The sequence below is a fragment of the Mustela putorius genome, unplaced genomic scaffold (genome assembly GCF_011764305.1).
Source record: "Mustela putorius furo isolate JIRA1106 unplaced genomic scaffold, ASM1176430v1.1 tig00537275_pilon_pilon_pilon, whole genome shotgun sequence".
NCBI classification, from domain to species: Eukaryota; Metazoa; Chordata; class Mammalia; order Carnivora; family Mustelidae; genus Mustela; species Mustela putorius.
Window position 1 is genome coordinate 1,186,359 of NW_025422413.1, and position 23,125 is coordinate 1,209,483.

Sequence of the window (23,125 nt, forward strand, 5' to 3'; positions counted from 1 at the left end):
TTCTTCTCTAGGATTTTGGTGGTTTCCTGTCTTACACTGAGTCTTTTGAATTTATTTTTTGTGTATGGTTTAAGAAAATGGTCCAGTTTCATTTTGTGCATGTAGCTGTCCAGTTTTCCCAACACTATTGTTGAAGGTGATGTCTTTTTTTCCACTGGATATTCTTTCCAGCTCTATTGAAGATTAGTTGACCATACAGTTGTGGATCCATTTCTGGGTTCTCTATTCTGTTCCATTGAGCTTTGTGTCCGTTTTTGTGCCAGTACCATACTGTTTTGATGACTATAACTTTGTAATTTTAAATGCTGATATTTTTAAGGGTAAAATTTTCTTTGGTATAATGTGTGAACATTGAAGAAATATGGTAGTTAATAATTGATAAATTGGGTGATACAGACATTTAGTATTTTATTTTCTCTAGTATATGTTTAAAATTTTTTATAATAAAAAGTTTCAGGACATGAAGTAATACCAAAGGCCATTTTTACTCCTTATACTAAATGGTAAAAAATTGATCACCATGTTTAGGCACAAGCTTTCTCTCCAAGGAAATATTAAATATATTTTTAAGCTTTTTTTCTACTTCTTCCTCACTCAGCATCTTAAACTCTACCAAATCCATATTGTCTTTAAAATTGAATTTTCTATAGGAAAGGGTGCAGCCCACTAAACAGAGGTCTGCAAGGAACAGAATGACTTGCTTGTAAACACAGATGTTGGAGATTTCTGAAGATATGTATTCACAGACTCAAAATCTTCAATTGTTCGAGGTTCAAGAGTAAAGGAGTATATTTTTCGGTATTTGTTCTTTTCCAGAAGATCAGAATCAAGAAATTCTTGATTTGAAATGTACTGTTCTCTTCTGATTTGGTCCAAGTACCAGATTCCTTTGTCTTCTCTTAACTGGAAGATGCAAGGCACCTGAGGCTGATCCTTCCCAGAAATTAACTCCAGAGGCTGCCAAATCTGGTAAGAGCGTCCAAACCCAGCATCCACTATGTAATTCCTGCCATCAGTAGTCACCTTCAGCAGAAGGTGAATCATAGCATTGCTATATTTGTTGGCTGGAGTACTGTAAACATACCCTCCCAACATTGTAGTCTCAAAACCAATTGTGGTCAGAGCCCAATACAGAAGATGATTGACCTGGAGACACCACCCACCACGGTTCCTCCTCACAATTTGATCAAATATGGCCTCCAAGCCCAGTTCCATGGCTTCCCCACAATGGATGTTAAGGTTCTCAAAAGGAACGGTTCGGATCTGGTGCTGAAGAATGTCAGTTAATGTTTCCAAGTCCAGTTTCTTCCTAGAATTCCTATAACCAATTCTTTCAAAATATGCTTCAATGTCCATGATCCCCTGAGGGAAGTACAACAAAAAGAGAAATAATACATTACTTTTGCACTGGATTTCTTTGATTAGCCTAATTATAACTAATATATTTTAAATATATAAATGCAGTCAGTGGTTATAAGTATCCATAATGATAAGTCTTTTGTTTAGTGCTTTTATTGTATAAATTACTTTTGTACATATAAACCCACTTAGTAGACTTAGTAACCCTGTAGGAAAACTATTATCACTTCTTTCATATTTTAAGCATGAGAATTTGGAAATCCATCATAAGTGAGGAGCGAAACTATAAAAACAGTTTACATGTGGTTTTCTTCATGATGAACAAAGGTTCAAATTGGTATCAAAATAAGGTTTACAAATAGTTTCTAATATAAACAGAATTATATAAAGGAGTCTATTGATTTCATGGTACCTGATCCACTCAATTTCACCTTTAGATAAGATAAAATGATCTGGTCAAACATTCCCACTCAAAGATTATTTGTGCATTGATTTATTAATCCATTCAAAGTATTTTCTGAATACCTACTATTTATTTGCTATTGATCTCCTTGCTTGCCCTCAGAAATCTTACATTTAGTGATAGTTGGATGACATAGATTGTAAATTGGATAAACTAATAAAACATTAAATTTCTTAGATTCTAATAAGTATCTTGTGGAAGACTAAAGCAAAGAAAGTAGACACATTATGCACTGAGAAAACTAATTTCTAATAAAGTGATCAAAGAAAGCATCATTGTGACCTTAAGGATGTGAAAGAATGAGCCATGTCTACATGTGTGGGGAATATATCGCTTCTCGGTCTTTTGGCTAAGATCAAGTGTACATGTGTGGGGAATACCATTCAGGCAGAAGAAACAAAGCAAAAAAAAAAAAAAGTCTCAAAGTAGAACCTGCCTAGAGTGCTCAGAGAACTTATAGGAGGCCAGAGTGATTGAAGCAGAGTGAGTGGGAGAGAATGTGAACTGAGATGAGATAAGACAACTAACATACCCTCTAAAAAATACCAGCCTTTTGGCTTGAATCAGAATCATAGTGAGAAGGTCAGTGGAGGAAGGTTGCAGTTTAGGCAAAGTGTATCAAAATAAATTTGATGTTTCTGGCTATTACATGAAGAATGAGCTGTATACATTCAGCTAAATAGACTGGTGACCCAGGTAGGCCAATTAAAAACATATACGTTCTAGGACCAGTACTCTCCTCATGAATGGTATGTTATCCAAATCAAGTCAGTAAGACTCTATTGAAGGGATACTTCAGAAACCTAAACAGATACGTTCTGCTGCAGGGCTAAGAACTGGTAGGGTATTTTCTCAAAGCTACTAGGAGAACTTGCTGAAAAATAATATCAATAAAAATTTATGGAGTTGAGAAATGAAAATAGGAGGAAAAAAAAGATGAGAAAAGACCTGAACCAAATTTTAAATTATCTCTTGACTTTCTGTTAAGGTGAGGTAGCAGAAAACAAAATTCCTTATTTTTGTTAAATCCCATGTAGAAAATGTTCTGCCCCTGCTGGTAAAGAGTCCTAATCCCATGTAGATGCTAATTTTAACAGTAGTGCTCTACCATTGTTAGTATGACATAATCTGAGGTGACATGATACAAAAGGCACTGTTCCCTAGGCTAGTGGTGATAAGCTATGTGTTTCTATTGTCCCTTTTATTCTTATTTCTCTTGCATTGTGTTTTTCTTTCTTAGTCAGCTCTTCCTATTTTGCTGGGGTTTTTAACTTTTTTTTTTTTTTAATGTCTGCAACATTATTTTCTCTAAATCTATTGTTTATTTCATCTCTTCTCATCTTATTTGCATTGATGTCCTTTATCAACATGTACACGGGCTCTAAAACTACCACTCAGATATGGAGAAACTATTGTAAAAAACCCTCTCTGATTCTATATCCAGAAGCACTGCTGAATAAGTAAGGAGGACAGTGATATGGCACAAAAGAAATATGGTTTAGACATGCTTGAGCTTTAAAAAAAATTAGTTAACAGAATTTTCCCTTTTTATTTTAGTTAACATAAATTATATTATTAGTTTCAGAGGTAGAATTTAGTGATTCATCACTTACATAAAACACCTAGTGCTCATGACATTAAGTGCCCACTCAATTACCTTACCTCCCTTCCAGCAACCCTCAGTTTCTTTCCTATAGCTAAGACTCTTACGGTTTTCCTTCCTCTCTGTTTTTATTTTACTTTGTTTATCCTTCCCTTCCTCTATTTTCATCTGTTTTGTTTCTTAAATTCCACATATGAGTAAAATTATATGATATTTCTCTTTCTTTGACATTATTTCTCTTAGCATAATACCATATGGTTATATCCACATCATTGTAAATGGCAAGATCTCATTTTTTTGATGGCTGAGTAACATTCCATTATATATATCAATCACATCTTTGTCCATTCATCCTCCATACACATGTGGAATCTTCTATATTTTGGCTCTTGTGGACATTGTTGCATAAACATTGAAGTGCATGTGCCTCTCTGAATCACTGTTTGTATCCTTTGGATAATGTCTAGTGTAATTACTGGGTCATAGGGTAGGTCTATTTTTAACTTTTTGAAGAAACTCCATACAGTTTTCCAGAGTGGCTGCACCAGTTTACATTTCAACCAACAGAGTAAGAGGTTTTCTCTTTCTCCACATCGTTGCCAACATTTGTTGTTCCTGAGTTTTCAATTTTAGCCATTCTGACTGATGTGAGGTGGTGTATCATTTTTTGACTTATATTTCTTTGATATTGAGTGACGTTGAACATTTTTTCATGTGTCTTTTGGCCATTTGCATGTCTTCCTGTAGAAAAATGTCTGTACATGTCTTCCATCCATTTCTTGACCAGATTATTACTATTTTATTTTATTTTTTTTTGGTGTTGAGCTTGGTAAATTCTTTATAGATTTTGGATATTAACCTTTTACCTGATATGTCATTAGTGAATATCTTCTTCCATTCTGTAGGTTGTCTTTTAGTTTTGTTGACTATTTCCTTTGCTGTGCATAAGCTTTGTATTTTGACAAAGTACTGATAGTTCATTTTTGCTTTTGTTTCCCTTGCCTTTGAAGATGTATGTGGCCAGAAGTTACCGGCAATGAGGTTAAAGAGGTTGACGCTTGTGTTCTTCTCTAGGATTTTGATAGTTTACTGTCTCACATTTAGGAATTTCATCCATTTTGAATTTATTTTTGTGTATGGGGCAACAAAATGGTCCAGTTTCATTCTTCTACATGTGGCTGTCCAGTTTTCTTAACACCATTTTTTTATTAATTAATTTATTTTCAGCACAAGAGTATTCATTGTTTTTTCACCACACCCAGTGCTCCATGCAATACGTGCCCTCTATAATACCCACCACCTGGTACCCCAACATCCCACTCCCCCGCCACTTCAAACCCTCAGACTGTTTTTCAGAGTCCATAGTCTCTCATGATTCACCTCTCCTTCCAATTTACCCCAACTCCCTTCTCCTCTCTAACTCCCCATGTCCTCCATGCTTTTTGTTATGCTCCACAAATAAGTGAAACCATATGATAATTGACTCTCTCTGCTTGACTGATTTCACTCAGCATAATCTCTTCAAGTCCCTTCCATGTTGCTACAAAAGTTGGGTATTCATCCTTTCTGATGGACGCACAATACTCCATAGTGTATATGGACCACATTTTCCTTATCCATTCGTCCATTGAAGGGCATCTTGGTTCTTTCCATAGTTTGGCGACCGTGGCCATTGCTGCTATAAACATTGGGGTACAGATGGCCCTTCTTTTCACTACATCTGTATCTTTGGGGTAAATACCCAGGAGTGCAATTGCAGGGTCACAGGGAAGTTCTATTTTTAATTTCTTGAGGAATCTCCACACTGTTCTCCAAAGAGGCTGCACCAACTTGCATTCCCACCAACAGTGGAAGAGGGTTCCCCTTTCTCCACATCCCCTCTAACATATGTTGTTTCCTGTCTTGTTAATTTTGGCCATTCTAACTGGTGTAAGGTGGTATCTCAATGTGGTTTTAATTTGAATCTCCCTGAGGGCTAGTGATGATGAACATTTTTTCATGTGTCTGATAGCCATTTGTATGTATTCATTGGAGAAGTGTCTGTTCATATCTTCTGCCCATTTTTTGATATGATTGTCAGTTTTGTGTGTGTTGAGTTTGAGGTGTTCATTATAGATCCTGGATATCAAACTTTTGTCTCTACTGTCATTTGCAAATATCTTCTCCCATTCCGTGGGTTGCCTCTTTGTTTTGTTGACTGTTTCCTTTGCTGTGAAGAAGCTTTTGATCTTGATGAAGTCCAAAAGTTTATTATCGCTTTGGTTTCCTTTGCCTTTGGAGACATATCTTGAAAGAAGTTGCTGTGGCTGATATCGAAGAGGTTACTGCCTATGTTCTCCTCTAGGATTCTGATGGATTTCTGTCTCACGTTGAGGTCTTTTATCCATTTTGAGTTTATCTTTGTGTACAGTCCTAACACCATTTGTTAAAGAGACTGTTTTGTTTTTTGTTTTTCCCCATTGGGCATTCTTTCCTGACTTGTTGAAGATTAGTTGCCTATAGAGTTAAAGTTCTATTTCTGGGTTTACTATTCCAGTCCATGGTGACTGTTTTTGTGCCAGTATCATATTGTCTTGATGGTTATAGATTTGTAATACAGATTGAAGTCTAGAATTGTGATGTCACCAGCTTCGTTTTTTTTTCATTATCCTTTCCTTCTTCCCTCTTTTCTTTTCAGTTTTTTCTTTCTTTTCTTTTTCTTTTGCACTTTCATTCTTCCTTTCAAGATTTTATTTATTTGACAGAAAGAAAGTATAAGCAGGGAGAGCAGCAGAGGGATAGGGAGCCTGATGTGAGGCTCAATCCCAGGACCCTGAGATCATAACCTGAGCTGAAGGCAAATGTTTAACCAACTGAGCCACCCGGCACCCCTGGTGTTCTTTTTTTTTTTTTTTAACATTCCTTCTGTTTTTCAAGGTCATTTCTTGTTTCATACAAATTTTAGGATTGTTCGTTCCAGCTTTGAAAATGCTGGTGATATTTTGAAAGGGATTACTTTAAATGAAAAGATTGCTTTGGGAAGAATAGACAATTTAACAATATTTGTTCCTCTAGTCCATGAACATGGAATGTCTTTTCATTTCTTTGTGTCTTTTTCAATTTCTTTCATAAGTGTTCTGTATTTTACAGAGTACAGATATTTTACCTCCTTGGTTAGGTTTATTCCTAGGTATCTTATGGATTTTTGCAAAATTGTAAATGGAATAGATTTTTTTATTTCTTTCTGCTGTTTCATTGTTAAAGTATAGAAATGCAACAGACTTCTGTGTGTTGATCTTACATCCTGCGACTTTGTTGAATTTCTGTATTACTTCTAGCAATTTTTGGGTGGAGTCTTTTGGATTTCCAACATAGAGTATCATGTCATTGTGAAGAGTGAAAGTTTGCCTTCTTTTTTGCTGATTTGGAAGCCTTTTATTTATTTTTGTTGTTTTATTGCTAAGGCCAGAACTTCCAGTACTATGTTGAACAACCGTGATGAGAGTGGACATCCCTGTCATTTTCCTGACCTTAGGAAAAATTTCTCTTTTTCCCCATGGAGGATATTAGCTGTGTGTCTTTTCTAACAGTTGTTAGATCTTCTTGTTGGATACACCCCTTTATTATAATTTAAAATCTAGTTTGCCTAATATAAGGATGGCTACTCCGCTTTTTTAAAATATCTGTTAGCATGATATATGGTTCTCCACCCCTTCACTTTCAATCTGGAGGCTTATTTGGGTCTAAAATGAGTTTATTTTAAGTAGCATATAAATGGTTCCTCTTTTTTTTTTTAATATATATCCATTATACTCTTTCTTTCTTTCTTTCTTTCTTTCTTTCTTTTTCTTTCTTTCTTTCTTTCTTTTTGGAACATTAGCCCATCTACATTCACAGTAATAACTGAAAGACATGAATTTAGTGCCATTTTATTACATGTAAACTCACTGTTCTGGTAGATTGTCTCTGTTCCTTTCTGATCTTTGTTATCCTTGACCCCTCATCATTAATAGGGTCCCCTTTAATGTTTCTTGCAGGGCTGGTTTAGTGGTCATGAATGCCTTTCATGTTAGTTCTCTTGGAAACTCTCTCTCTTTTTCTAATCTGAATGATAGCTTTGCTGGATAAAGTATTCTTGTTTATGTATTTTTCCCACTTAGCATATTGAATATATCATGCCAGTCCTTTCTGGTTTTGCCAGGTCTCTATGGACAGGTCTGCTGCCAACCTTATGTTTCTACATTTGTAGCTTAAAGGCCTCTTCTTCAAAGTTGTTTTAAGGATTTTCTCTTTATATTTGCAATCTGGAAGTTATAGGTCATGGTGTTAACCTATTTTTGTTGCTTTTGAGGGGAATTCTCTGTGCCTCTTAGACTTAACTGTTTCCTTCCTCAAATTAGGGAAGTTCTCTCCTATAATTCATTCAAATAAATCTTCTGTTTCTCTTTCCCCAATTCTTTGTCTTCTGGGATTCCTATAATATGGATATTAATTTGCTGTTTGAAATCGCTGAGTTCCTTAAGTCTACCTTTGGAATTTAATAGTTTTCTTTCCCTCTTCTTTTCAGCTTCCTTTTTACCCACCATTTCATCTTCTATATCACTGATTTGTTTTTCTGCATCGTTCATTGTTGTTTTTATGGCCTGCACTAATGACTGCATCTCGGTAATAGCATTTTTAATTTCAGCCTGACTAGATTTTAGTTCTTTTATCTCTACAGTAGGGATTCTCTAGGGTGTTCTATACTTTTTTCAAGCCAAGCTAGTATCTTTATAATCCTTGTTTTAAATCTAGTTCAGAAATCTTATTTATATCTGTGATTTAAATTCCTGGGAGTACTATCTTCTGTTCTTTTTTCTGGGGTTTTCTCAGTCACTTATTTTTGTCCAGCAAAGAAAAGAAGAAAGAGAAAAACAACAACAAAAACAACAATAATAACAAGAAAAAAACAAAACAAAATGAAAAAAACTAGATCCTGCATGTATTTTGGTCTGTTTGTTAAAAGAAACTAGGTTCCAATATAAGGAAGAAAGAAAAAGATATATATTTAAAATAAAATAAAATACAATGAAAGGAAACAAAAAAATAAAATGAGTCATTGAACATTATATCAAAAACTAACTGAATTTAATAAAAAATGTATCCTACTTTGTTCAAATGGCAAAAAAAGTGTATATAAAATTAGAAATTAAGAAAGAATAAAAAAGAATTGAAGAAGAAAGAAAATTACTGAAAAAATAATACTAAAATTCTAAGGAATGAAAATACAAAGAATACTGTTTTCCCCAACAACTGAAGGTTTGCAGCTTTCTATGAACAGTATCCTTGGTGACACTTCTGTGGGAAGAGTCTGTTGTGCTGATTCTTAGGTGGACTTGTCCTAGGGTAAATGCACAGTGCACAGAAGGGCGGGGCTCAAAGTAAGTGGCTCCATAGCCCTTTAGGTGGCACTCTTTTGCTTTTTGAAGGCTTTCAGCACTGATGGGCTGGATGAATATAGCTGCACCCTGCTCTCTAGCCCTGGAGCTGAAAATACATGCTCCCCACCCAACCCTCCCTTTTCAGTGAGCTGTCACAGAAAAGCAATCAGAACTCTGTGTTCACTCAGCCTTTGAACAATCATTCTTAGTTTCAAAACTAAATTTTAGGCCCATGGCCCAGACCCACAGTGTTCCTCCCAGGGAAGGGGGTTGAAAGTGGAGTCCCACCAACTTGCTTTTTTGCTAGACTTGTTCCTGGAAAGCAATTGCATGACTGTGCAGTGATTCACAGTTTATGACAACACAGAGTAGAAAAAGCTATCATCTAGACTCCTTGTTCTCAGTCAGCTTCTCTGCTCCAATGCCTGGAAACTGTCACACTGAGGGACTACCTGTTCTTCTTATGACCCTGGGGATTCTCAGACTATGCTGTCACACCTGGGATTTGGTCCCACTTCACCACTTGAGCCTTGAGCACCTTTAAGTCAGGCATATCTCCTGTAGCAGACTCCTCAACGTTCCGATTTTGCATTCCACTGCTTATAATGCTTTGTGGTAGCCTCCTTTTTTTTTTTTTTAATCTTATATTCCTTTATCAATTTCAATGAGCAATTCATTTTTACAGAGTATATAAATATTCATCTTTGGTTAGTTTTTGGTTGAATAATATTATTTGTAATTATATTAACAAATAATACAGTATTGTTGTTCCAGTGTTTCATCTTGGAACTCTGTGTTTTTAATCTAGCATGTCAAATTTCTGTAATACCACATCTACTTCCATCATTTTCCTCCTAACTGGTGTTCCTGGGCTGGAAGCCTTCCACATCTGGATCTCCGTTCCCTTCTGCTTTCTCTACACAACCGCCCTCTCAGGAAACAGCCTGATCCTCTTTGCCATTGTCACCCAGCCCAGCCTCCATAAACCCATGTACTATTTCCTCTCCATGCTGTCCATGAGAGACTATGGACTCTGAAAAACAATCTGTGGTAGCTTCCTTAAGTATGATCCCTCCTCTCTGCCATATCCTCTGCTCTATCACACTGGATTCAAGTCTCCTTAACCTCCTACCTTCTTTTCTACCTGTAGGCTTGCAGCATTTGTTTTCTTAGATTTCTGATTTTTTTTCTTGCATGTTCAGAACGAATTGATAACTATCTAGGTGTATTTGATGGGCAAGACAAACTTGGGGGCCTCCTGCTTTGCCACCTTAGCTCATCCCCTTTAGTCAATAATCTTAATCTACTGAGACTCAAATTGCAACCATTTTACATACCAAGGCTAACCCCTTCACAGTGTGGGGCAGCCTAAAATAGCATGATACAAAGGGCCTGGCTCCTTAATTTCTTTCAGATGTTCTTATTTCTCTTTTTTAACCTAACTATCACTCCCAGATTGCCAATGCTTCCAACATTCTCTGTTCATGGTGTCTGAAGTATTGTTTCCTTTAAATCTATTAGATTCATTACACTTCCTTTCATCTCACCAGCATATTTCCCAATATTTAGAGAAGTTATAATACTCTACTCCTTAGTCACAGAGAGAACAACTGGTATTTAGCCAGATCTCCCCATATCCTCTCTGACACTAATCCAGAATTTGTAAATGTGTATGGAAAGAACAGAAGTGAAGGGTAATGGAAAAGGAATCAACTGGTTTCTAGCTTGGCCATTTGATTCATGGTTAAATCACTATTCCTTCTACTTGAAAATTATTTTGTACTTATTTTGAATTGTCATAATTTGTTTTCAAGTGTTTGTTTTCCTTTTCATTTTTTTCTCTGTTTTTTTTTCTTTTTTTTTAAGATATAATTTTAGGGACGCCTGGGTGGCTCAGTTGGTTAAGCTGCTGCCTTTGGCTTGGCTCATGATCCCAGGGTCCTAGGATTGAGTCCCACATCAGGCTCCTTGCTCATTGGGGAGCCTGCTTCTCTCTCTGCCTCTGCCTGCTGCTCTGCCTGCTTGTGTTCTCCCTCTCTCTCTCTGACAAATAAACAAGTAAATAAAATCTTTAAAAAAAGACATAATTTTAAATTAGAATTTAGTAATGGTGGTGAGGGGGGCAAGATGGCAGAGAAGTAGGAGGCACTGTTTCAACTGGTCCCCTAAAGTGAGCTGATTATCTACCAGAATGCTCTGAACACTCATGAAATCAGCCTGAAATATAAGATTATACACTTCTGGATCTCTTCATGGGCAGAAGACTCCAGTGGACAGGTAAAGCAGAGTGGGAATGATGGAACTGACATCGGAAGATAAACAGAATGGGGAGAGAGCCACCAGAAGTGACCCACTGGAAAGTAATACCCCAATATGAGAGTGCCCTGTGATTGGGGACTAGCATTAATTTGGAGTCTGGTTAAAAGCACTCAAAAAGAGCAAATGATCTTACGGGGAAACTGGTGGAATCAGGCAGTCATGGGCATGGGCTCAAGCCCACAACCCAGGGCAGCCTCTGCTGGCGACTACCCATGCCAGAGAGAGTGTGGCGAAGCCTCCAGACAGTGGTCCCTGAGATGCAGGCAGTCATGAGAGCGTCTGGGTGGTGATAGCTGGGAGCTCTCTAGAATCACAGCCTTTTGCACTTTGTAGGCGTGTTGTACGACTGGTACCTGAGCTGCGCTCCACACCCTCCACTCACCCTCCCCTGAGATAGGTCCATGCAGGTGCTAGCTAGTGCTATATAGGACCAGCGAGAATCTGAACACTTCCAGCCTGGGCAGGCATGAAATCTCAGTATGCTATCTCTGGTTGGGATCTCTCTGGTTGTCTGGACCTGCCCAGAGAGCCGAGGCAAAGGCAGCCACTGGAAGCGGGCTCTCTGGACCAATATTGCTCATGGTTTTAATAGCACCAGGGTACAGAGACAGGTGGGAGCTCATGCTACCCCTCAAACTATGGCTAGGGACGTGCTTTGCCAGTGGGGAGTGCCAGAGGGGGAGTCTGTATGCTCTGGACCACCCAGAGAGGGCCAAACTGAGGCTTCTCTGAGACGGAGGTCTGGGTGCAGTTTGCTTTCCTCAAAACCTCCAAAGAACCACGTGCTTTGCCAGTGGGGAGTGCCAGAGGGGGAGTCTGTATGCTCTGGACCACCCAGAGAGGGCCAAACTGAGGCTTCTCTGAGACGGAGGTCTGGGTGCAGTTTGCTTTCTTCAAAACCTCCAAAGAACCACCAAAAGCTGCCAAGGGAGAAAAAAAAAAAAGAAAAGAAAAAAAAATACCTCCAGAGAACAAAAGCCTGAAAAACCTATTTCCTCAGAGCCGAGCCTATTGATAGGAAGAAGGAGGACTCAACCCAAGCAAGATTTCTTGAAAAACAATGCATCAGGCCCCTCCCCCAGAGAGCCAACCTAAAAAATGAGAGGACAACCACCACAGTGTTTTCATAAAACTGTAAAACCCCAATATCAGGGGAAAAGAAGATATTAAGCTGCTGATATTGCTCTAAAACCTGTATATTTCATAGATAAAACTTTTATTTTTAATTCGTTCCCACTATTCTTATTCTTTTTAATTTTTAAAAATTTTTTTGTAGCCTATTTACCATCACAATAAGAGGTTCAGTACAACAAACTCCATAATAACTTTTTAACTTGAGCTTTTTTGATATATATATCTGTGTTTTCCTTTTCCTTTTATATATTTTTTAATATTCATATAGAGATAAGCTTCAAGGTAACCCTCTTTCCCCAATTAATACTACCGCTATATATAAACCAGTTTTAATCCCCTTTTATCTCGGGAAAGTCGAATCCTTTAACAAAGATATCAAGATAACCCAGGATGAATCAAAATAAGCTTCCTCACCCACACTGAGGATTTATAACCACCACCCATCTTTTTCTTCTGTCAGTGTTTCTGTGTATTTGTTTTTGTTCTGGTAGTATATAAATCTTATATTTGGAATTCATTTTGGCTGGGTTCCTTTTTTTCTTGTCATTTGTTTTTATCGGTATTTTTGTTTGTCCATTTTTGTTTGTATAGTTTATAAATCGTACCATTGGGGCCCATTCAGGCTGGGTCTTTTTTTTCCCCGTCTCCCTCTTTCTCTCTTTTTTTTCCTTTTTGGTGGGGACTTCTGATTGCTCAGAAGCATTCTAGGGTGCACCTTGCCTGGATCATGGCTGATATATTTAGCTACACATCCCCTCAGCCATCTTTCACCAAAATTACTAGGAGGAGGAATGCCCAGCAGAAAAAAAATTCAGAGACTGTGCCCTCTCCATCAGAGTTATTGGATATGGACATATACTCTATGCTATCCAATGACAAAATGGAATCAAGTAGGGCATAAGTGAAAGCCACCAGGGAAGATGTTAAAAAAGCTATTGATGAGTTCCAATCTAATCTAAATTCTCCAAAAACTGAGGCAGAAGATAGAATTAGTGATCTAGAGGACAAACTGATAGGGAAAAAAGATAAAAAGGAGGCCTGGAATAAACAGCTTAGAAGCCATGAACACAGAATTAGGGAAATAAATGACCCCATGAAACATTCCAACATCAGAATTATTGGAATCCCTGGGGGGGGGGGGAGAAAGAAAGAAGACTAATGGATATAGTTGAACAAATTCTCCATGAAAATTTGCCCAATCTGGGTAATGGAACCAGCATTCATATCCTAGAGGCAGAATGGTCTCCCCTGAAGATCACAGAGTCTAGAAAGACTTTGAGACACCTGGTTGTGAAAATAATGAATCATAATTTTAGACAGGAGTTCTTGAGAGAAGCTAGGGGATGAGATTCCTTATATACAGAGGGAGGCTCATCAGATTAACATCAGACCTGTCCACAGAAACCTGACAAGCCAGAAGGGGCTGGCAAGACATATTCAAGGCACTAAATGAGAAGAACATGAAGCCAAGAATACATTATCTAGCAAGGCTGACATTCAAAATGCATGGAGAGATAAAGAGCTTCCAAGACTGGCAAGGTTTAATACAGTATGTGACCACCAAGCTGGCAGTACAAGAAATATTAAGGGGGATTCTATAAAAGAAGAAAGAACTCAAGAGTGTCATTGAACAAAAATTAATGGAGACAATCTATAGAAACAAGGGCTTCACAAGCAACACGGTGTCTTTAAAAATATCTCTCAGTAATTGCTCTCAACATGAAGAGCCTAAGTGCTCCCATAAAATGGCACATGGTAGCAGATTGGATAAAACGACAGGACCCATCCACATGTTGTCTACAAGAGACCCATTTTAAACCTAAGGATACATCCAGACTGAAAGTGAAGGGATGGAGAAGCATCTTTCATACCAGTGGGCCTCAAAAGAAGGCTGGGGTAGAGAATCTCATATCAGATAAACTAGATTTTAAACTAAACACTGCAGTCAGAGATAAAGAAGGACACTACATCATACTTAAAGGGTCTATCCACCAAGAAGATCTAACAATTGTAAATATTTATGCTCCCATATTCAATACATAAGACAACAGTTAATCAAGAGAAGGAGACATATTGATATGAATACATTAACAGTAGGGAGTCACAACATGCCACTCTCAGTAATAAATCATCCAAGTAGAAAATCAATAAAGAAATGAGCATTGAATGACACATTGGACAAGATGGACCTCATAGATACTCATAGAACATTCCACCTTAAAACAACAGAATACTCATTCTTCTCAAGGGCATATGGAACCTTCTCCAGAATAGACCACATATTGGGTCACAAATCAGGGCTCAACTGATAACAAAAGACTGAGATCATTCCCTGCATATTCTCAGACCACAATGCTTTACAACCAGAACTCAACCACAAGAAAAAGTTTGGAGGGAATTCAAACACTTGAAAGCTAAAGACCACCTTGCTTAAGAATGTTTGGATCAACCAGGAAATCAAAGAATAACTTAAATAATTCATGGGAACAATGAGAATGAAGACACTTCAGTCCAAAATCTATGGGATACGGCAAAGGCAGTCCTAAAGGGGAAATACATAGCCATCCAAGCCTCCCTCAAAAAAATTAAAAAATACAGAATACACAAACTGTCTTTACACTTTAAAGAGCTGGAGAAGCAACAACAAATTAAGCCAACCCACAAACAAGAGAGAAATAATCAAGATTAGAGCAGAAATCAATGAGATAGAAACTAGAGCTACAGTAGAATACATCAATGAAACCAGAAGCTGGGGTTTTGAAAGAATCAAGAAGATCGATAAACCCTTGGCCAAACAAATTGAAAAGAAAAGAGAGAGGACGCAAATAAATAAAAATTATGAATGAAAAGGGAGAGGCCACAACTAACACCAAGGGAATAGAAAAAAATCATCAGAAATTATTATCAATAGGTATATACCAATAAGTTAAGCAACCTAGATGAAATGGATGCATTCTTAGAAACTTATAAACTTCCAAAACTGAATCAGGAAGAAACTGACAACCTGAAGAGACCAATATCTAGTAACAAAATTGAAGCAGTGATCAAAAACCTCCCAAAAAACAAGAGCCCAGGACCTGACAGATTCCCTGGGGAATTCTACCAAACTTTCAAAGGAGAAATAATACCCATCCTCCTGAAGCAGTCTCAAAAAATAGAAACAGAAGGAAAACTCTCAGACTCTTTTTATAAAGCCAACATTACCCTGATCCCCAAACCAGGCAAGGACCCCACCAAAAAGGAGAATTCAGACCAATATCCCTTGTATCTGTCCCTCAGAATAATGTATTACTTAAAATATAAGTCATGGGAAATTTTACTAGTTATCAAGGACGTTTAAATATAGCCTTGAGAAAAACATACTGGCAACAGGCCTCTGGGGGAGAGGACGATATACAGCCTTGAAGTCGAGAAGCTGGCTATGCCTGGCTAGTTCAAAGCAGAACACTGCCTGCTTCATGGAAGCTGAGCAGCTGATAATGTCCAGCCCACTCAGGGTGAAACGCTGCCTGCTTCATTTTTCCATTATCTCCCCCTTTCCCCTTTGAGAGCATCTATGGCTAATTAGATAAGTCCTTTGAATGTGTTTGCTCAACTATAAACTTTATACTGCTTGACCAGACATATTTTGCCTTCCTACTTTTTTATCTACAGGGCATATGATTAATGTTTGGCCTTCTTTGGCTCTTCTGTTGATTACTGTCTATATCTAATAAAAGCGGGACTGAAGAGTTTTTCAGGGCAACAGTCTTTTCTACTGTTGTCCCCTGCTCCATTTCTCTTGTAGCTGACTTGTTTATGCCTCATTTATCTCCCATGCATGGTCAGGAAGTGGCAATCCCTGATGACCATGAATGCTAAGATTCTCAACAAGATCTTAGCTAAAAGGATCCAATAGTACATTAAAAAGATTATCCACCATGACCAGGTGGGATTTATCCATGGGATGCAGGGGTGGTTCAGCATTCACAAATCAGTCAGTGTGATAGAAAAAGTAAATAAGAGAAGGAAGAATAACCACATGGTCCTCTCAACTGATGCAGAAAAAGCATTTGACAAGATACAGCATCCATTCCTGATTAAAATGCTTCAAAGTGTAGGGATAGAGGGAAGATTCCTCAACTTCACAAAATCTATCTACGAAAAACCCAGAGCAAATATCATTTTCAAAGGGGAAAAGCTGACAGCCTTCCCTTTGAGATCAAGAACATGACAAGGATGCCCACTCTCACCACTCTTGTTCAACATAATATTAGAAGTCTTAGCAACAGAAATCTGACAACAAAAGGAAATAAAATGTATTCAAATTGGCAAGAAACAAGTTGCACTCTCTTCACAGATGACATGATACTTAATATGGAAAACCCAAAAGACTCCACCCCCAAACTACTAGAACTCATACAGCAATTCAGTAATGTAGCAGGATACAAAATTAATATACAGAAATCAGTGGCTTTCTTATACAATAACAATGAAAATATAGAAAGTGAAATTAGAGAATTGATTCATTTTACTACAGCACCAAGAACCATAAGATACCAGGGAATAAACCTAACCAAAGAGGTAAAGGATCTGTACTCGAGGAACCACAGAACACTCATGAAAGAAATCAAAGAAGACAAAAAAAGATGGAAGACTATTCCATGCCCATGGATCAGAAAAATAAACATTGTTAAAATGTCTATACTGCCTAGAGCAATCCATACTTTCAGTGTCATTCTGATCATAATTCCACCAGCATTTTTCAAAGCGCTAGAACAAAGAATCCAAAAATTTGGAAGCAGAAGAGACCCCAAATTGCTAAGGAAATGTTGAAAATGAAAAACAAAGCTAGGGCATCACTTTGTCTGATTTGAAGCTTTATTACAAAGCTGTGATCACCAAGACAGCATGATACTGGCATAAAAACAGACACATAGACCAGTGGAACAGAGTAGAGAGACCAGATATGGGCCCTCAACTATATGGCCAAATAATCTTCGACAAAGCAGGAAAAAATATCTATTAGAAAAAAGACTGTCTCTTCAATAAATGGTGCTGGAAAAATTGGACAGCTATGTGTAGAAGAATGAAACTCAACCATTTTCTTATACCATACACAAAGATAAACTTGAAATGGATGAAAGACCTCAATGCAAGGCAGGAATCTATCAGAATCTGAGATGAGAAAGAACATAGGCAATAACCTCTTCGAGTTGCCACAGCAACTTCTTTCAAGATATGTCTCCAAAGCTAAAGGAAACAAAAGTGAAAATGAACTTTTGGGACTTCATCAAGATCAAAAGTTTCTGCGCAGTAAGGGAAACAGTCAACAAAACAAAGAGGCAACCCATGGAATGGGAAGATATTTGCAAATGACAATACAGACAAAGGCTGATATCCAAGATCTATAAAGAACTCCTCAAACTCAACAGACACAAAACAGATAATCCCGTTAAAAAAATGGCCAGAAGATATGAACAGACACTTCTCCAAAGAAGTCATACAAATGGCTAACAGAACCATGAAAAAATGTTCATCATCATTAGCCATCAGGGAGATTCAAATCAAAACCACATTGAGATGCCACCTGACACCAGTTAGAATGGCCAAACGTAACAAGACAGTAAACAACATGTGTTGGAGAGGATGTGGAGAAAGGGGAACCCTCTAACACTGTTGGTGGGAATGCAAGTTGGTGCAGCCACTTTGGAAAGCAGTGTGGAGATTCTTAAGAAATCAAAAAAATAGAGCTACCCTATGACCCTGGAATTGCACTACTGGGTATTTACCCCAAAGATACAGATGTAGTGAAAAGAAGGGCCATCTGTACCTCAATATTCATAGGAGCAATGGCCACAGTGTTCAAACTGCGGAAAGAACCAAAATGTCCTTCAACTGACAAATGGATAAAGAAGATGTGGTCCATATATGCTATGGAGTATTAGGCCTCCATTAGAAAGGATGAATACCCAACTTTTGTATCAACATGGATGGGACTGTAAGAGATTATGCTGAATGAAATAAGTCAAGCAGAGAGAGTCAAGTATCATATGGTTTCACTTTACTTGTGGAGCATAAGGAAGAACACAGAGGACATTGGGAAATGGAGAGGAGAAGTGAGCTGGGGGAAATTGGAGGGGGAGACAAACCATGAGAGACTGTGGACTTTGAGAAACAAACTGAGGGTTTTGGAGGGGAGGGTGGTGGAAGTTAGGTGAGCCTGGTGGTGGTACTGAGGAGTGCACGTATTGCATGGAGCACTGGGTGTGGTGGATAAACAATGAATTCTGGTACACTGAAAAAAATAAATTTTAAAAAAATTAACTAGTCAAGCATCAGTTAGAGAAAACAAATAATTTATAATTTGTGAAACATTACACTGGCATCAGAATATTCCACAGAAATGTCCACAAGTTCACCTTAGTTCAGTAATGGAATTATGCTTACAAAGTTTTGAAAAAAAGTATGACCCTCAAACATGATTCTCTTAGTGTTTCACTGAATCATGAAGGGAAAATGAATAAAGACAATCTCAAACATGAAAAAATTGAGAAATGCAACAATGATGAGCTACCCTGAATAAATGTTACTTTCCATCAGTTAGTGAAGATGTAAATCAAAATTTAGAAAAAAAAAAAAAAAGTAAGAGACCACAATTCAAGGAAAGCTGGACAGAATTAACTCCTTTTTTAATAGAGCAAAGAGAAGAAAGATTATGAGAATTGTGGCTGAAGTAATTTAAAAACATTTTAAAAAATGTGACTCAAATGAAACCTATTACTCCAGCACATGTAAGGGTTAAAGAACAGAACAAGCATGTTTAGTGTACCTAGAGAGGGTACATGAGGTTGATGAGGAGTTAGAAGTAAGGGTGGTGTGGGGGAAAGCTCTCTGTAAGCCATTCATATCACTTCAGATCTCTTACCTTTTACTATGCCTGGTCTGGCTTTTGTGCTCTTACACTTAAGGACACCAGAAAGCAGCAAGTGCCAGGGAATTTGTATCCTACCAGGGTTTCTCTGGGTCAGTGACTTATTGGTGGGAGGTTTTGAAAGCCCAGCACTCTGTCTTGTGTCTGGACAAACTTATAGTTTGCATCCAGGCTGAAATTTGGTTTCTACCAGGAGTACTTACTTAATATGTCACTTGCACATGGATCCTTGTCTCTCTCTGATTCTGGGAACCTGATTTAAGTTACTTTGATGTTTATTTTGGCAAGCTGTGTGAAGGAAAGGTAGGATACATTGGATGAGGTGAATTCCAGAAGGCTTTGAATATCAGATAAAACAGATTTATTTTTTCTGCAGATCAAATGGATGGTTGTTTTCTTTAATGGTCAATATTCAATAGTTGAATGGACTTACCTTTAAACAACGTGTTACTTCAATTCATTTTTATTTTTTTTGACTAAAGAAATTCTTATTCTCTCCCCAAATGAAGTTATAAACAAGAGCCTAAAAACTTTTAAATAGATTGATTTGGAGATAGACCACATGGGGTGCTATTCTCCCAAGACTACAAGCAGCACAAATACATTATTTGACTAAAATGGAATCTTTACCTAATGCTTATATTTCTGCCATTACTGAACAGAATTTAAGAGTGCTAGTGAATTACTTTTCTTTCTTTGTATGCCTCCCAATCCCTTTAATTCTCTTTTCTTTGTCCTAGTGAAGGTCATAGTACCTCACTGGATTGACATTGTAATCCAGCCCTCTCTCCCAAAAGTATATGACAGCTACTTGACTTTCTGGATTAAAAAAAAGAAAAAGTTGCTAGGCCAGCTATGTTCACAGACCATTGGTCAATAAGCCTGTATCTCAGCTACAGTCCTAAGTTAATGCCTATGGAGATCAGGCAAGTACGTGGCATCCATAGAGCAGTACCAGAATGTCCATCTAAAATGAAACATCTGCTCACCCAAAGATGGCAAAGGCCAAACAATATAAGTCTCTGAGACAGATGTAGCTAGGAAATTGAGAGTTAAAAGTTTTATTTTGTGGGAAGGAGTTAAGTCCATCACTTTATGCTTGAGGAGTTAAAATGAGGGTCCTGGGGAAGGAAACAATGCTGCCATCACACTCAAGGCTACAGGTGGCACACGTAAACTTTTGGGCTGAGGTGGAATCTCCAACTCCTACTGCCAGGATTTCTGGCATTACTAAATAGATTTTTTTTAATGTTATAACATTCACTTAACAAAATTAACTATTTTAAAATGGCAATTCAGTGCCATTTATACATTCACAATTTTGTGAAACTATCACCTCAGTCTAGCTTGAAAATATATTATTGCCATGAAATAAAATCTCATACCCAAATCAGAGTTAAAATGGCAAAGGAGTATGGGACCCTAAGTTTCCCATATATATATATATATATATATATATATATGATTTGAAAACCATTCAAATCATTCTGAACACCTGTGAAATCAGTCAGAGGTCTGAGAAAATAAATTATACAAATAGAATTCTGCAATTCTACAAATAGAAAAGTGATCCCTTTTTGAAATGGTGGAGGTGAGGAGACTTGAATATGGGGTGATATATCAGAGGACGTGATGGAAGGGAGGGACACTGCTTAAGCAGGCTACCACAAAGTATTATAAGCAATGGAATATAAAATTAGAACTTTTAGAAATCTGCAACAGTACAGAATGTGCTTGGTCCAAGGTGGTCAGGTGTCAAAGTGGGGCGGAATCCCAGGTGGCACAGTATTGTATCAGGATCCCTAGGGTCACAGGAGGAATGGAGTGCCTAAAGTGCAGCAGAGATCCCAGGCATAGAAGCAAGGAAGCCAGCTGAGAACAGGCAGTATAGGCTCTGACTTTCTGCTCTCTGTTGCCATTAATTGTAAACCACTGCATGGTCATGTGACCCCTCTCCTGACAGGGATACAGGAAAAGGTAGAAGCCTGGCAAGACCTCCCCCTGCCCTCTCCCTGGGAGGAACAGCATGGATTTGCACCACAAGTGTCTGCAAAATTTGGAGTTTTAAAACTCAGTTACATGTCTAAGATAAAAATGCTTGGTCATAGGCTGGGAGAACACAGAGATCAGACAAAAACCAGGGAGACAAGACTGATTGACTGCTACTCAATGAGAGCTCACTGTAAAGTAGAGGATGTGAATTTTCAACTCCAGGGCTAGAGATTGGGGTGCTAACATTTTCATCCCACCCATCTATGCTGAAGTTTTCAGGGAGCAAAAGAGAACCACATAGTGGAATTGAAGCTGCTTACACTGAGCCCAGGTCTCTGGTAAGGGAGGTGCACTTCCACAAGGGCAAGGCACCTGAGAATCATTGCAATAGGTCTTTCACCCAGAAGACCAGCAGGAACATCTGGCTCACACCAACTTTACTGTCATAGACAGCTGAAAGCTTCAGCTCTTGGGAAAAACAGTATATAGCATCTGAGGGTGTTTTTTTTTTTTAAAAAATTCTTAAGCCTTTTAGTATTATTTTTTGTTATTCTTATTTTCAATTCTTTTTAAAAAATTTTATGTATATGTTTTACACATATTTTTAAAAATTTTTTGTTTCCTTTCATTTTGTTTTATTTTTATTTTAATTTTTGGGGTTTTTATTTTTATTTATTTATTTTTTCATTATGTTGTTAGTCACCATACAGTAGCACATCCTTAGTTTTTGATGTAATATTCCATGATTCATTGTTTGCATATAACACCCAGTGCTCCATGCAATACAAGGCCTTCTTAATACCCATTACCAGGCTAACCTATACCCCCAACCCCACCATTCTAAAACTCTCAGTTTGATTCCCAAGGTCCATAGTTTCTCATGGTTTGTCTCCCCCTCTGAATCACCCCATTCATTTTCCCCTTCCTTCTCCTAATGTCCTCCATGCTATTCCTTATGTTCCACAAGGAAGTGAAGCCATATGGTAACTGACTTTCTCTGCTTGGCTTATTTCACTTAACATGATCTCCTCCAGTCCCATCCATGTCGATGCAAAAGCTGGGTATTCACCCTTTCTGAAGGCTGTGTTATATTCCATTGTATATATGTGCCACATCTTTATCCATTCATCTATTTAATGCCATTAAACTCTCTCCACAGTTTGGTTATTGTGAACATTGCTGCTATGAACATTGGGGCACATGCAGCCATTCTTTTCACTACATCTGTATCTTTGGGGTAAATACCCAGGAAGTGCAATTGCTAGGTCATAAGGTACCTCTATTTTTAATTTTTTGGGGGAAACCCCATACTGTTTTCTAGAATGGCTGTACCAACTTGCATTCTCATCAACAGTGTAAGAGGGTGCCCCTTTCTCCATATCTTCTGCAACATTTGTTGTCTCTTGCCTTGTCAATTTTTGCCATTCTAACTGATGTAAGATGGTATCTCAATGTGGTTTTGATTTGAATTTCCCTGATGGCTAATGATGGATAACATTTCCATGGGTCTGTTAGCCATTTGTATGTCTGCTTTGGAGACATGTCTGTTCATGTCTTCTACCCATTTTTTGACATGATTATTTGTTTTTTGGTTGTTGAGTTTGAGAAGTTCTTTATAGACCTTGGATATCAGCCCATTGTAGTGTCATTCGTGAGTATCTCCTCATGAATCAACCAACTCCGTAGGTTGCCTCTTTGTTTTGTTGACTGTTTCCTTTGCTGTGCAGAAGCTTTTGATCTTGATGAAGTCCCAAAAGTTTATTTTACTTTTGTTTCCCTTGCCTTTTGAGGTGTGTCTTGAAAGAAGTTGCTGTGGCTGATTTCAAAGATGTTACTGCCTATGTTCTCCTCTAAGCTTTTGACAGATACTGGTCTCACACTGACGTCTTTCATCCATATACAAAGATAAACTCATTATATTTTTTAATTATTGTATATACTTG

General features: G+C 37.8%; 1 protein-coding gene across 1 annotated transcript in view; it reads right to left on the reverse strand.

Moving 5' to 3' along the window:
• Positions 1 to 466: 466 nt before the first annotated feature.
• The window catches only part of LOC101671731 (arylamine N-acetyltransferase 1), a 58,194-nt gene continuing 35,535 nt past the window's right edge, over positions 467 to 23,125 (reverse strand). Inside the window, 2 exon segments of the mRNA XM_004775739.3 lie at positions 467 to 675; positions 678 to 1,362. Coding sequence (XP_004775796.2) covers positions 497 to 675; positions 678 to 1,356 — 858 coding nt within the window. The 5' untranslated portion in view covers positions 1,357 to 1,362 and the 3' untranslated portion in view covers positions 467 to 496.